Here is a 15,142-nt window from a genome sequence, read left to right on the forward strand (position 1 = left end):
CGCAGCGTATAACCAGCCAGCTGTATGTTGATAGTGTCGTCGTTCAGACACGTCTTCGTGAAGCATAAGATATTGCAGTTTTGAATGTCCCGTTGGTAGTTTAATCTTCCACGTAGGTCATCTATTTTATTGTCCAAAGATTGCCCGTTTGCTACCAGAATGGAAGAATGTGGGGGTTTAATCGATCGCCTACGAATTCTCAGAAGGCAGCCCGCCTTCTGGACCCTTTTTCTCCACCTCCTCTTCATGCAAATCACGGGGACCTGGGCCTATTCCTGAGAAAGCAGTATATCGTTCGAGTTGGCCTAGTCAGACTCGTTAAAGGGAAAAAAGGGTTCTGCCAGTCCGTGATGAGTAATCGCAGTCCTGATGTCCAGAAGTTATTTTCGGTCATAAGAGACGGTAGCAGCAACATTATGTACAAAATAAGTAGTTTTTTAAAAAGTTACAAACAACGCAAATAAACACAATTGGTTGGGGGCACGTAAAACGTCTGCCTTCTTCTCCGGCGCCATCTTACCATGGCCACAATGAGGTTACTGTAACTATAAATGTCTTTATGTAATCATATATTTTTATTTTTATTTAACCAAGTCAGTTAAGAACAAATTCTTATTTACAATGATGCCCTACCAAAAGGCAAACGGCATCCTGCGGGGACGGGGGCTGGGATAAAAATTTAAAAAACACAAAAACACACATCACAACAAGAGAGACACCACAACACTACATAAAGAGAGACCTAAGACAACAACATAGCAAGGCAGCAACACATGACAACACAGCATGGTAGCAACACAACATGACAACATGGTACCAACACAAAATGGCAGCAGCACAAAACATGGTACAAACATTATTGGGCACAGACAACAACACAAAGGGCAAGAAGGTAGAGGCAGCAATACATCACGCTAAGCAGCCACAACTGTCAGTGAGAGAGTCCATGTTTGAGTCTTTGAATGAAAAGATGGAGATAAAACTGTCCAGTTCGAGTGTTTTTTGTAGAATGTTAAGATAGCATGCATAGGTCATCGCAAGTCTGTGGAGATCTTCACAACTGCTGTAATAATCTGTGCAAAATTTCAAACAGCATTGATCTCTTGCACCATGTACTTTTAATGTATTTCAATGTCCTTTGTAGCTCAGTTGGTAGGACCTGGAGCTTGTAACACCAGGGTAGTGGGCTCGATTCCTGAGACCACCCACATGTAAAATGAATGCACGCATGACTGTAAATCACTTTGGATAAAAGAGTCTGCTAAATGGTTTATATTACTATTATAATAATGCAAAACAGGTCATTTGATTCTGCAATTAGATTAAGCACAGTAAGACATTATGTTATATAAATAAACAAAATATCTGACACTGTATTCACATTTGAACTTTGCTGTGCTTTTAAAATGGTTGAAAGGGCAGTGATGGACATTTGAGTGACAACTGAACCAAATATCAGACATTGTTTTTCCAGTGGAATTTGGTTGTGCTTTTAGATGGTTGAAAGCATAGTGATAACACATTGGAAATTCAACTAACTTTTGGCTGTCTTTTTCGTTGGTGTGAACATAGGTTTTGATCTCATCAATCAATGTCTCAACAAAATGTTACTCAATTATCCACATTGAAATGTTGAGGTGTGCCCAGTGGGATGTAGGTTTATAGCTTGCTACAAGTACAGTATAAGAGTATAACAGTGAATTTAACATTGTTTTATTTTGATTTTCATGGTCAGAATGTCACTTTGTGTCTCTGTCTCGTGCCACTCCTGATTGACTCCTGTGGCTGTGCATCTCGCTACGGTCGGACAGGCAGACACAGACGGACAGCAGACTAGGGGACCTTAGCCAACCACACACAGAGAGGTGAGAGAGGCTTGACTATGGGAGGCATTACAGGTCCTTTAGATGTTCCTTTCTATGGTTTCTGTTCAGCAGATGAAGCCATACTGCTAGCTGACTATATCATGAGAAAACACGTCTCTGTTTTCATGTTCTCTAATCTGTCATGCAATGTTTCTAACACTGGACATGTGCAGCACACTCACACACTATCCCATTGACAGACTAGCCCACACACTCTTAAATGCTCTCGCACACTCACACACTATCCCATTGACAGACTAGCCCACACACTCTTAAATGCTCTCGCACACTCACACACTATCCCATTGACAGACTAGCCCACACACTCTTAAATGCTCTCGCACACTCACACACTATCCCATTGACAGACTAGCCCACACACTCTTAAATGCTCTCGCACACTCACAAACTCTTTATGACTATGTGGCACACTCCTTAGAGCTCAAAATTCTCCAACTAACATCAAACTCCAGAGGAGCTATGAGTCGATAAGAGTTCGCTGTGTGTTATACACACACAAACACACTCACCAGTGCTGCTTGTATTATCTTCTCCAGGAAGGTTCCTTTCAGCTCCAGCTGAGGGTCAGACCACTCTATCTTTTACCTCAGAAATGAAGGGATGAAACTGAAAGAAGGATTAGAAGAAGTTATAAAGCCAGACCAGCTGGCTTAGAGGAGAGAACCCAGAGAGTTGGGTGACTGTTTGGCTCAGAGCTAACTGTACACTGACAGGAGAGAGACATAACCAGGCCCCAGCAGCACCCTGGAACACACACACCCTGTGACCTCCCCAGTGTGTGCTGGTTGGGTGCGTGTCTGTGGCAGAGGTCTAGTCAGCAGCCTCTGTCACTCTGGGTATATTTAGCTATTTTTCTCCAACTACACCACGACATACTGTAGGTGGTGTGTGTAGTGTGTGCCGCTGGCCTTCATTCCCGAGTGGCACAACTGTCTAAGGCACTACATCTCAGTGCTATATGCGTCACTACAGACACCCTGGTTCGAATCCAGGCTGTATCACAACCGGCCGTGATTGGGAGTCCCATAGGGCAGCGCACAATTGGCCCAGCGTCGTCCGGGTTTGGCCAGTATAGGCCGTCATTGTAAATAAGAATTTGTTCTTAACTGACTTAACTTAAACAAAAAAATAACATGTAAACTTTGGCATAAGAGCCCAGGATTACTGGTCTAAAGGCCTGTGACTCTTCACATACCGGAGAGAAAGAGATCAAACCTATGGACTGCCTAGATTTCAACACACTGCGCATCTGCAATAGGCTGAGGATTAGTTTTCACCTGTCCACTTCTCTCAGATCCGTGCAGATGAAGGAAAGGAGATGAGGTGACGACTGAGGAGAGGAAGCTACTAGACAAACCTACAAAGTTCCTATAGGGTTAGTGTGAGGATACACTGAATCTTGAGGACCAAGGATAACACACATACGCACAACGATAAATAGTGGGCAGCACATTGGTCACAGCTGTGGGCATCTCTTTATGCATGAGAACTCAGGTATAAACCTACTCTATAGCTGATGGGAAGTTATACTTTCACAACTTTAATGGCTTCTCCACGCCGATTACTTTACTGTACTTGGCTACAACCTGCTGACTCAACAGATTCACCACACACAGTCTGGAATTTACTATATATCGTACAGCTCATATACAGTACAGTCCTGACATTGCAAATATTTAGTTTGAGCCTAAGCTAAGCAGTCCTAAAGTCTGTCTGTCTAAGAGTTCAGCTCAGGTTCAGTTTGTTGGAAAACATCAACACATCCAGGCCATTAACGAGTTGACAGGTTTGTGTCGGTGGCTGTTTGCAGGTGTGTGTGTGTGTGTGCTCTCGCACTTACTAGATGGTCCTGATCATTGGCACCCCTGATTCCCTCCTCTCCTTCTCTTTTCCCTCGGCCCTCCTTTCCTCTCCCCTCTTTTCCCCTCTTTTTGCTCTCCCCTCTTTTCCCCTCTTTTCCCTCAGCCCTCCTTTCCTCTTCCCTCTTTTCCCCTCTTTTCCCTCAGCCCTCCTTTCCTCTTCCCTCTTTTCCACTCTTTTTGCTCTCCCCTCTTTTCCCTCAGCCCTCCTTTCCTCTTCCCTCTTTTCCCTCAGCCCTCCTTTCCTCTTCCCTCTTTTCCCTCAGCCCTCCTTTCCTCTTCCCTCTTTTCCCTCAGCCCTCCTTTCCTCTCCCCTCTTTTCCCCTCTTTTCCCTCAGCCCTCCTTTCCTCTCCCCTCTTTTCCCCTCTTTTCCCTCAGCCCTCCTTTCCTCTTCCCTCTTTTCCCTTGGCCCTCCTTTCCTCTCCCCTCTTTTTGCTCTGCCCTCCTTTCCTTCTGATCTCCTCTCGTCTTGCTGTTTCCCCCCCCCTCCTCTCTACCCTCTTCTGTGGGGGGCCACAGAGAGCAGTAGTGCTTGTAGTGGATTATTCAATGAAGAGAATCCCTGTCTGTACATGACATTATCCCCCCAGCATTATACAAGCTGTAAAAGTTTAAAATGCCAGTTACCGGGACAATGGCAAGTAACTACAGTACATATATTTTAATTCACTGGAGAATGCGTCTGATCTGGGGCAGGGGTTATGGGCTAGGGTTGAGCTAGTGTGTTGGGTTAGGCTGTGGGGCCTTGTAGGGTTGGACTGGGACCAGCAGAGAGCCCTGTGCTGCATGTTTGGGTTGGGCTGGTGCGTTGGTCCAGAGATGAGATTATGTGGGGTAGGGCTGTGGCTCCACTCCTCAGAGGATAGGGTTACTGTGAAAGCCATGAGCATGTGGAAACTAATCTGCCTTTACCAAGCTGCCTGGCATAGATCACAGTCCACGCTACTTCTGGGTATTTCACCAGCTGCTCGCATCTCATCCAGTCAATGGTGTTTAGAAAAAAGCTTGAAAAACCCATACATACTCAATTCATGCACTCAAGTGGACACACACACATACACACTTCTAAGTGCAGGAGGGCATCTCAACAATGAGCAGGAAACCTTTGAAGTGTTCGCTCAATCCTGGGTCAGGATGGGTCAGTCATAACAACAGACTGGAACAGCCATCAAGGACACAACAGGTGGATACACACTGACATGGCTACAAGCTGGGGCTGAGGGTATACGGGCCAATAAAATACACTTTCCGTGGAGATTCCAGGACTGGGTTTACAGTTCCTTCAGAAAGTATTCACACCCCCTTCACTTATACAAAACTTTTTTTTTTTTTTTTAACTTAAGATTCAAATGGATTTAATTGCAATTTTTCTACACAAAATACTCTGTTTAAAGTGGAAGAAATTTAATATATTTCTTATTAATGGAAAATATAACACTAATTTATCTGGATTAGCCAAGTATTCAACCCTCTGCGACTACAGTTGTGAGTTTCAAAGAGTTTTGCACACCTGGATTGTACAATATTTGCACATTCTTTTAGAAAATTCTTCAAGCTCTGTCAAGTTGATTGATGATCAATGCTAGACAGCCATTTTCAAGTCTTGCCATTGATTTTCAAGACGATTTAAGTCAAAACTGTAACTAGGCCACTCAAGAACATTCAATGTTGTCTTGGTAAGCAACTCCAGTGTATATTTGGCCTTATGTTTTAGGTTAATGTCCTGCTGAATGGAGAATTTGACTCCCAGTGTGTTGGAAAACAGCCTAGACCTTGCCGATGACAAGCATACTCATAAGCATATGATATAGCCACCATCATGCTTGAAAATATGATGAGTGGTACTCAGTGATGTGTTGTGTTGGATTTGCCCCAGATATAACACTTTGTATTCTGGACAAATGTTTTATTTCTTTGCCATGTTTTGCAGTATAACTTATTGCAAACAGGATGCATGTTTTAGAATATTTGGATTCTGTACAGGCTTCCTTCTTTTCACTCTGCTATTGAGGAGTAACTACAATGTTGTTGATCCATTTTCAGTTATCCTATCACAGCTATTAAACTCTGTAAGTGTTTTAAAATCACCATTGGCCTCATGGTGAAATCTCTGAGGAGTTTCCTTCCTCTCCGGCAACTGAGTAAAGGATCACCGATCCTCCAGTCACCCAAGTCATAGACTGTTTTCTCTGCTACCGCACGGCAAGCGGTACTGGAGCGCCAAGTCTAGGACCAAAAGGCTCCTTAACAGCTTCTACCCCTAAGTCATAAGACTTCTGAACAATTAATCAAATGACCACTGGACTGTTTACAATGACCCCCCCACTACCTCCGCTTATACTTACCCCGGCCTGCTAACTTTAAACGCTGTGTCTCCCGTGTGCTAGCGTAGTAACAACTACGCCATGGCTTCCCTGCTCCATCTATTGCTGTTCACTAGACCATATGATCACTTGGCTACACAAATGAAGTCCAGCAGGCATCAGCTATCACGGTACTCCATTTAGTTTATTATTATTATTTTTTAATCTGTCGGCCCCACCCCCGAACTCAGGCCCTGTGTGTAGTTAACCAACCCTCTCTACTCATTCATCGCCATTTTACCTGTTGTTGTTGTCTTAGTTGATAGCTGTTGTCTTACCAGTTGCTGTCTTAGCTAGCTCTCCCAATCAACACGTGTGATTGCTTTATGCCTCGCTTTGTCTCTCTCAAATGTCAATATGCCTTGTATACAGTTGTTTAGGATAGTTATCATTGTTTAAGTTTACAGTGGAGCCCCTAGTCCCACTCAACATACCTCAGATTCCTCCTTTGTCCCACCCCCCACACATGCAGTGACCTCACCCAGCATAACTAGCCCATCCAGAGATGCAACCTCCTGCACCCCACCATACCCGTCTGCACATTATGCCCTGAATCTATTCTACCACGCCCAGAAATCTGCTCCTTTTATTCGCTGTCCCGAAGCACTAGACAACCAGTTTTTATAGCCTTTAGCCGTACCCTCATCCTACTCTTGCTCTGTTCATCGGGTGATTTGGAGGTTAACCCAGGCCCTGCGTGTCCACAGGCAATCTCATTTGTTGACTTTTGTAATCGAAAAAAAAATAACTTGATTTCATGCATGTTTTAACATCTTATCGGCAGACTCAATAGCCTTGGTTTCTCAAATGACTGCCTCGCCTGGTTCACCAACTACTTCGCAGACAGAGTTCAGTGTGAAATCGGAGGGCCTGCTGTCCGGACCTCTGGCAGTCTCTATGGGGGTACCACAGGGTTCAGTTCTCGGGCCGACTCTTTTCTCTGTATATATCAATGATGTCGCTCTTGCTGCAGGTGATTGCCTGATCCACCTCCACGCAGATGACACCAGTCTGTATACATATGGCTCTTCTTTGGACACTGTGTTAACTAACCTCCAAACGAGCTTCAATGCCATACAACACTCCTTCCGTAGCCTCCAACTGCTCTTAAACGCTAGTAAAACCAAATGCATGCTTTTCAACCATTCGCTGCCCGCACCCGCCCGCCCGACTAGCATCACTACCCTGGACAGTTCTGACCTAGAATATGTGGACAACAACAAATACCTAGGTGTCTGGCTAGACTGAACTCTCCTTCCAGACTCATATTAAACATCTCCAATCCAAAATCAAATCTAGAATCGGCTTTCTATTTCGCAACAAAGCCTCCTTCACTCACGTCGCCAAACTTACCCTAGTAAAACTGACTATCCTACCGATCCTCGACTTCGGCGATGTCCTCTACAAAATAGCTGCTAATACTCTACTCAGCAAACTGGATGCAGTCTATCACAGCGCCATCCGTTTTGTTACCAAAGCCCAGTATACCACCCACCACTGCGACCTGTATGCTCTAGTCGGCTGGCCCTGGCTACATATTCGTTGCCACACCCACTGGCTCCAGGTCATCTATAAGTCTATGCTAGGTAAAGCTCACTGGTCACGATAACAACACCCACCAGTAGCACGTGCTCCAGCAGGTATATCTCACTGGTCATCCCCAAAGCCAACACCTCCATTTGCCGCCTTTCCTTCCAGTTTTCTGCTGCCAGTGCCTGGAACTAATTGCAAAAATCGCTTAAGCTGGAGACTTATATTTCCCTCACTAACTTTAAACATCAGCTATCTGAGCAGCTAATCCATTGCTGCAACTGTACATAGTCCATCTGTAAATAGCCCATCCAATCTACTTACCTCATCCCCCATATTGTTTTTATTTACTTTTCTGCTCACCAGTATCTCTACTTGCACATCATCATCTGCTCATTTATCACTCCAGTGTTAATCTGCTAAATTGTAATTATTTCGCTACTATGGCCTATTTATTGCCTACCTCACACCATTTGCACACACTGTATATAGACTTTATTTTTTTCTATTGTGTTATTGACTGTACGCTTGTTTATTCCATGTGTAACTCTGTGTTGTTGTTTGTGTCGCACTGCTTTGCTTTATCTTGGCCAGGTCGAGTTGTAAATGAGAACTTGTTCTCAACTAGCTTACGTTGTTAAATAAAAGGTAAAAAAATAATAATAATGTTTTGTACACTGCTGCTACTGGCTGTTTATCTATGCATAGTCACTTCACCCCTACCTACATGTACAAATTACCTCAACTAACCTGTACCCCCTGTATATAGCCTCGTTATTTAGTGTTACTTTTTAACATTTTATTTTTTACTTTAGTTTATTTGAAAAATATTTTCTTAACTCTTCTTGAACTACACTGTTGGTTAAGGGCTTGTAAGTAAGCATTTAATGGTAAGGTCTATAGATTCGGCGCTTGTGACAAATAAAATCTAACTTTATTTGAGGGTAGGGCTCGCGAGTGATGCAACGGTCTAAGGCACTGCATCTCAGTGCTAAAGGCGTCACTACAGACCCTGGTATGATTACAGGCTGTATCACAACTGTCCATGATTGGGAGTCCCATAGGGTGGCGCACAATTGGCCTGCGTCGTACGGTTAGGGTTTGGCCGGGGTAGGCATTCATTGTAAATAAGAATTTGTTCTTAACTGACTTGTTTAGTAAAATAAAAAGTAGGACTGGTGCCTAGAGAATGACAAAAGTCTCTAGTGGCCAAAAGGCTGTACTAGCATCGATAGTGCCATTGAGGGTTTTTACCATTTTAACCTTCATTGGCTGATCCCTCATGGTGACCCTGTTGGGAGTCATGTCCAACCGGGTCATCAGGAGGGATCAGTCAATCGGGAAGAAAATGTACTAATTCAAAATGGAGATTGCCTCAATGGCGCTGCCCATGCGGTCACAGCCGCTATAATGGCACAGATCCAAATATGAGTCCTCTATCCATCTCTATGGATGGGTGTTAAATATCCCCCCTTGCATTGACACATGCTCAGCTGTTCGGTAAGGGCAAACTGTCCAGCCAGAGAGTCACTCAGCAGCAAAGACACACACGAAGACACTCGTGTGCGCGCGCACGCACGCACACACTCCAGAAGGAAACCGCCCTAGAAACTCCATCTCCCCCCTGTGGGCTACACACACATCTGGCCTCAGAAACCTCAAACCCTCCAATTACAGGGAGGAAACTCCAAGAATCCTCCACCCTGTCATCATCTGATTGGCTGGGGTCATTACCTAAGCAAACTGGGTAATCAAACACAAACCAGAGAAAAGATCCAAACCCTCCTAAAACACAAGGCCAACTATGGGACAGAAACTCTTCATCTAAAACCAGCCTGCCTGGGGTTTTGTATGAAACCAAAATGAGAGGGAGCATTCTGCTGAGAGACAGTTGAGCTCTCAGTATCATGTCTTTCACTGTATAAGCTCTCCAACAAGGCTTCCTTTCAAGTTCAAGTTTATTGTAACTCATCTTTACTTAACAGGTATGATAGATGATGTTACAGGGGTTCTTGCCTCACCTCACTCAACAGCAGTGTGTGTATGGTAAGTCAATTAATTATCTTGTCCAATGCAGTGTTTGAGAAATACAACACCTCTCTCTCGTGATTGAAAGTCACAACAGCAGACCGTCACATACTGCCAGATAGACCAGCCTGTTGCATCAGTGTGAAGTCTGCACCCATTTTGTCAAGAGATTACAGACCATAACAGAGGTTAAGAGCAGACGTCAGTCAAATTTGGTTTATTATGTAAAATAAATAACACAAAGAAACAAGGTAATAATCAAATCAAATGGTCTATTAAACTACAAAATGTGGGAGTGTAAAACCTGTTTGTATTTGCAGTTTAAACCACCATCCAGAAATACTATTGAAAACTGAAGTTTACCTGGAATGTTTCAGAGAGATGACCTGTAATATAACCTCTACAGTTTTCTGTAGGGAACAAACATAACTCACAGCAAGCAAATCTTCTTTTTGGGGGGAAAACCATTTGCATTTGAAAGATCCGTACTAAAAATAAAATAACATACACTATCTATAGTTGTATCAGACTTATAAAAAAAACATGTTTCAACAAAGACAAGAACCAAAGCAGTGCTACTGGGCCAGACGACGAGTCCAAATAGACTACAGTGGCTTCCTTACCTCCTCTCCTTCACCTGGCCAGATATTTTAAGTCAGTTTAGATGAAGGAAAGGAGACAAGTTAACCTCTCCAGAAGTTCCTCAGTGACCTGGGGGACCCATCCATCCCACAGTGAATTTACAGCCTCAGCCTCCTAAGCCAAGCCCCCAAAGCAGCTGCTCACTAATCAGGAGTCTCCAGTCATTATGGAAACAAACTCCTCCTGGTTTACTGGGAGAAAGAGAGAGAAAACTTTGTTTTGAACATCACTTTTACATTTTAAATTGATGGTTATTAAGCTGAATGTGTGTGAGTGTGTGTTAGCGAGTGAGTGTGTGCACGCATGTATGCAATGTCTGCTCCCTGTGTGTACTCACTCTCTCCGTCTCCGTCTGTATCAAACTCATCGATCATGCTGCGCAGCTCCTCATCTGTGATGCTCTCTCCAAGCTCTCTGGCCACACGTCTCAGGTTCCTCATGCTGATCCTCCCTGAGTCGTCATCATCAAACAGCTTAAAGGCCTTCAGGATCTCCTCCTTAGGGTCCCGCTGTAGCATACGGTCTGTCACTGAGACAAATAACATGGATAAACAGAGAGGGTTAAATTCAGTGAATCGAGTTGACATGATCCCTTACAGTACAGAGAGGCATGTCTGCTCTACATATCATATTTTGTCCAATCAGAGATCATTCAGGGTCCCTACCTCTTCCATGTGGGTACAGTAGACAGGGAAGAGGTAAGAGGGGGTTATGAGGGGGAATACAGGAGGAGTAGAAAGTGTGCAGCATTAATAAAGGCACACACCAACAAAGGGAATGTACACTAATATCAGGCATGGAACTATTCCAATAGTGTGTAATTATACAAACATGACATTAAACACAGCAGGAACTTACCGACTTCATTAAAGTCATCAAAAGTTATTTTGCCATTGCCTTCTCTGTTGTAATCTTTTAGTATCTTCAGCACATCCACTTTCTTCACCTCAAAACCCAGAGCTCTCATTGCCACCTTTGGGTGAGACAGAGGAAGAGAGTTAAGTATGATACTTTTCCTGTCATATTGGACAGCAGATGGACACCAGAATACTAGTACATTTATAAGGTAACTTGTAGGTAGACGTTTACCTTGAGTTCATGGTAATCGATCTCTTTGTCTTTGTCTGTGTCAAACAGCTCAAACGCCTCTTTGATTTCAAGCTTTTGCTCCTCAGTCAACTCTCTCCTCTTCTTCCGCTTGGTTTTATCCACTGCCAGCTCAGTCCTGAACATCAGTGTCAGGTGTTGTCAAAACAAAGAAATAGCATAGATTGATTCATCGACCAACTCATCGTGTCTATAGTCACTTAGTCACATGTACATATTACCTCAATTATCACGACTAACCGGTACTCCCTGTACAGTATATAGCCTCGCTATTGTTATTTTACTGCTGCTGTTTAATTATTACAACAACAAAAAATACTTAAAACTATAAGACTTCTTAAAGCATTGTTGGTTAAGGGTTTGTAAGTAAGCATTTCACTGTAGGTCTACAACTGTTGTATTCGGCGCATGTGACAAATAAAATTTGATTTGTGTAAATACTTAATTGCGACTACAGACACATATTACACTGTCAGGTGCTAAGGTTGACCAACACAGTTGGTTACTAGCTAACAATAGCTAGCTAACTATCAAAAATAAAAAATATATTGAGTTGTAACCTAACGTAGCCGGGGTGAAAGAAGACTGTCAAATATAACGCTAGCTAGATATGCTCACTAACTCGCAACCATTGGCAACAAGGAATCTAGCTGGTTGGTGCTAGTTTGTTTCACAGTTCTTGCTAGGTAGTAATCCAATCGTTTAAATACTGTGCTCGAATAATAAACAAAATACCTTAAAGACAGACTCATCATTTAAGTTGTGCTATGTAGACCTAAAATGTCAAGAGAATCCGACAAAAACGTGAACCGGTAACAGGCAAAACCCAGCTTCCAAAATCACAACAAACCATCTTGTAGCAAATCCGTTAGTCCGCGCCTGTTTCGTTGATCCCCATTGGTTGCTACATCATTGCTCCGCTTCAAAGTCACTTTTGATTCGACAAATGAAATATCGCGGTGCTGCACATTTTCCTCCCGAAAAGACGTCCCGAAGTGCTTGTTACACTCTCTGCCCAGTAGAGGGTGATGCATGTCCATATTGACAAGAGGCAGAGACCAGTGATGGAAAATACTCATGCATGAGATCTGTTTCACAGTCTTTAGACCCAAGTGAAGCAGGAGGACTGGTAGACCTACACGTGAGCTATCTTGTGCCTGTTACCGGTTGTTCACGTTTGCGATGACAAGACAACAGATGACGCCTCGGGTAGCGTAGTGGTTAGAGTGTTAGGCCAGTAACCTGAAAGGTTGCTGGATTGAATCCCGAGTTGACAAGGTAAAAATATGTCAATCTGCCCCTGAACAAAGCAGTTGACCCGCTGTTCCATTAGGCAGTCATTGTAAATACGAATTTGTTCTTAACTGACTTGCCTAGTTAAATAAAGGTGTGTATATATATATATATATCCTTTCTATGTGAAATCAGTTAATCAGGACCAGTATACAAACTTGATCTTCATTAGCAAAAATCTGGATATTTGATTATAGCTATGGAAGACATGTACCACCCCTTGCTCATTGCCAGAGAACTTACATTTTTTTGTTTGAAATATAATCAAATGTTGATAACAACAGAGCCATATATTTAGAATATATCAAAATATATCACTCTGGATAACTGTAAATAGTAGTGTAGTGGTAGTGGTAGTAGTAGTAGTAGACCTCTCCATCACGGTTGACAACTCCTACAGTGTCACCCTCCCAGAGTACAAAGAACCTTGGTGTGACCCTGAACAACACCTGTTGTTCTCTGCCAACAGCAAAGCAGTGACCCACTGCTGCAGGTTCATGCTCTACAACATCCTTAGCGTACACCTTTACCTCACACAGGAAGCAGCGCAGGTCCTAATCCAGGCTCTTGTCCTCTCCTGTCTGGACTACTGCAACTCGTTATTGGCTGGGTTCCCCTCTTGTACCATCAAACCCCTGCACCTTATCCAGAATGCTGCAGGCTGCTTGGTGTTCAACCTTCCCAAGTTCTCCCATGTCTCCCCGCTCTTCCACACACTCCACTGGCTTCCAGTTGAAGCTCACATCCACTACTACAAAACCATGGTGCTTACCTACGTTACTGCAAGAGGAACTGCCCCTCCCTACCTTCAGGCTATGCTAAAACCCTACACCCCAACCCGAGCACTCCGTTCTGTCACCTCGGGTCTCTTGGACCTCCCACCCCTACAAGGAAGCCTGCTCCCACTCAGCCCAGTCCAAGCTCTTCTCTGTCCTGGCACCCCAATGGTGGACCCAGCTTCCCCCTGAGCTAGGACATCAGAGTCCCTGCCCATCTTCCGAAAACATCTGAAACCCTACCACTTCAAACATTATCTTACATAATCTTCCTCCTTACCTCGACCCCCCCCCACCCCTTCTAGATCTGACTCTATTGATGGCTACGTTATTGAGGAAAATGTTCTTTCTATGCCTGTGATATGTGGTTGTCCCACCTAGCTATCTCAAGATGAATGTACTAACTGTAAGTCACTCTGGATAAGAGTGTCTGCTAAATGACTAAAATGTCAAATATAAAATGCAGTAGTAGTAGTTGTAGTCATAGTAATAGTAGTCATAGTAGTAGTAGAGGCCATTATTAGTAATTATGTAACAATCGTAGTAGACTACTAGGCCATATCAGGAAAGTGTAGCTTTTGTTTCACTTTTATCTCAGTGTTAATTCTCAATTGAGCTACAGGGTCAATTTCACAACATTTTTACATTCTTTCATAAAGAGCACATGTTCCACATTTTCCCATCTCAAGAGTAAAACAAATAAAATACTTCTATAGTAATTACCTTAAGTGCCAAATAAAGTAACAGAGTTGACCGTAACAGGGTTGATCATTTCATCTTAAATTAGCCATATATCTCCATATGACAGGGAGAATGGAAGCTTTTTGTGTGCAACATAGAGGGGCAATTGAATGCAAGCTTCCACCAAAAAAAGTTACATTATTAAAACATTTCTAGCCTGTCTATCTACTTTATGTGTTGTGCTTGACCCGCTCAGTTTTCTACCACAAAACTCCAGAAAATGGCCAAAAATAGTAGAACCAGCCCATCTGCTTTTACACTATCAAATCAAATCAAATGTATTTATATAGCCTTTCGTACATCAGCTGATATCTCAAAGTGCTGTACAGAAACCCAGCCTAAAACCCCATACAACCAGCAATGCAGGTGTAGATATACAATGGCTAAGAAAAACTCCCTAGAAAGGCCAAAACTTAGGAAGAAACCTAGAGAGGAACCAGGCTATGTGGGGTTGCCAGTCCTCTTCTGGCTGTGCCGGGTGGAGATTATAACAGAACATGGCCAAGAAGTTCAAATGTTCATAGATGACCAGCATGGTCAAATAATAATAATCACAGTGGTTGTCGAGGGTGCACCAAGTCAGCACCTCAGGAGTAAATGTCAGTTGGCTTTTCATAGCCGATCATTAAGAGTATCTCTACCACTCCTGTTGTCTCTAGAGAGTTGAAAACAGCAGGTCTGGGACAGGTAGCACGTCCGGTGAACAGGTCAGGATTCCATAGCCACAGGCAGAACAGTTGAAACTGGAGCAGCAGCACGGCCAGGTGGACTGGGGACAGCAAGGAGTCATCATGCCAGGTAGTCCTAAGGCAAGGTCCTAGGGCTCAGGTCCTCTGAGAGAAATAGAGAATTAGAGACAGCATACTTAAATTCACACAGGACATCGGATAAGACAGGAGAAGGGGTCAGGAGACAC

The 15,142-nt window shown here is 43.5% G+C and overlaps 2 protein-coding genes across 3 annotated transcripts in view; both read right to left on the reverse strand.

Annotated features, from left to right (window-relative positions):
- Positions 1–2,664, reverse strand: part of LOC112220236 (myocyte-specific enhancer factor 2C) — a 37,219-nt gene extending 34,555 nt beyond the window's left edge. For both annotated transcript variants that reach the window (XM_042302471.1, XM_042302469.1), the window contains exon 1: positions 2,396–2,664. The gene's annotated coding sequence lies outside the window, so the exon portion shown is untranslated. The remainder of the gene's footprint in view (positions 1–2,395) is intronic.
- A 7,204-nt stretch (positions 2,665–9,868) lies between these two features.
- LOC112220239 (centrin-3) lies at positions 9,869–12,298 on the reverse strand. The gene is made up of 5 exons (XM_024381971.2): positions 12,152–12,298; positions 11,399–11,534; positions 11,168–11,282; positions 10,647–10,838; positions 9,869–10,500 (listed from the first exon to the last, which is right to left on the reverse strand). Exons 1-5 carry the CDS (start codon positions 12,169–12,171, stop codon positions 10,457–10,459), a joined length of 507 nt encoding a protein of 168 aa, XP_024237739.1. The 5' UTR covers positions 12,172–12,298; the 3' UTR covers positions 9,869–10,456.
- Positions 12,299–15,142: the final 2,844 nt, after the last annotated feature.

The sequence above is a fragment of the Oncorhynchus tshawytscha genome, linkage group LG20, assembly GCF_018296145.1.
Source record: "Oncorhynchus tshawytscha isolate Ot180627B linkage group LG20, Otsh_v2.0, whole genome shotgun sequence".
In the NCBI taxonomy this organism is placed as follows: Eukaryota; Metazoa; Chordata; class Actinopteri; order Salmoniformes; family Salmonidae; genus Oncorhynchus; species Oncorhynchus tshawytscha.

Excerpts from the sequence above, each read along its gene's own strand:
- LOC112220239 (XM_024381971.2), bottom strand. The coding sequence starts at position 12,171 with ATGATGAGTCTGTCTTTAAG. Across the intron at positions 11,535-12,151 it reads ATGATGAGTCTGTCTTTAAG|GACTGAGCTGGCAGTGGATA; the intron begins GTATTTTGTTTA and ends ACTGATGTTCAG. Across the intron at positions 10,839-11,167 it reads TGATGACTTTAATGAAGTCG|TGACAGACCGTATGCTACAG; the intron begins GTAAGTTCCTGC and ends TATTTGTCTCAG.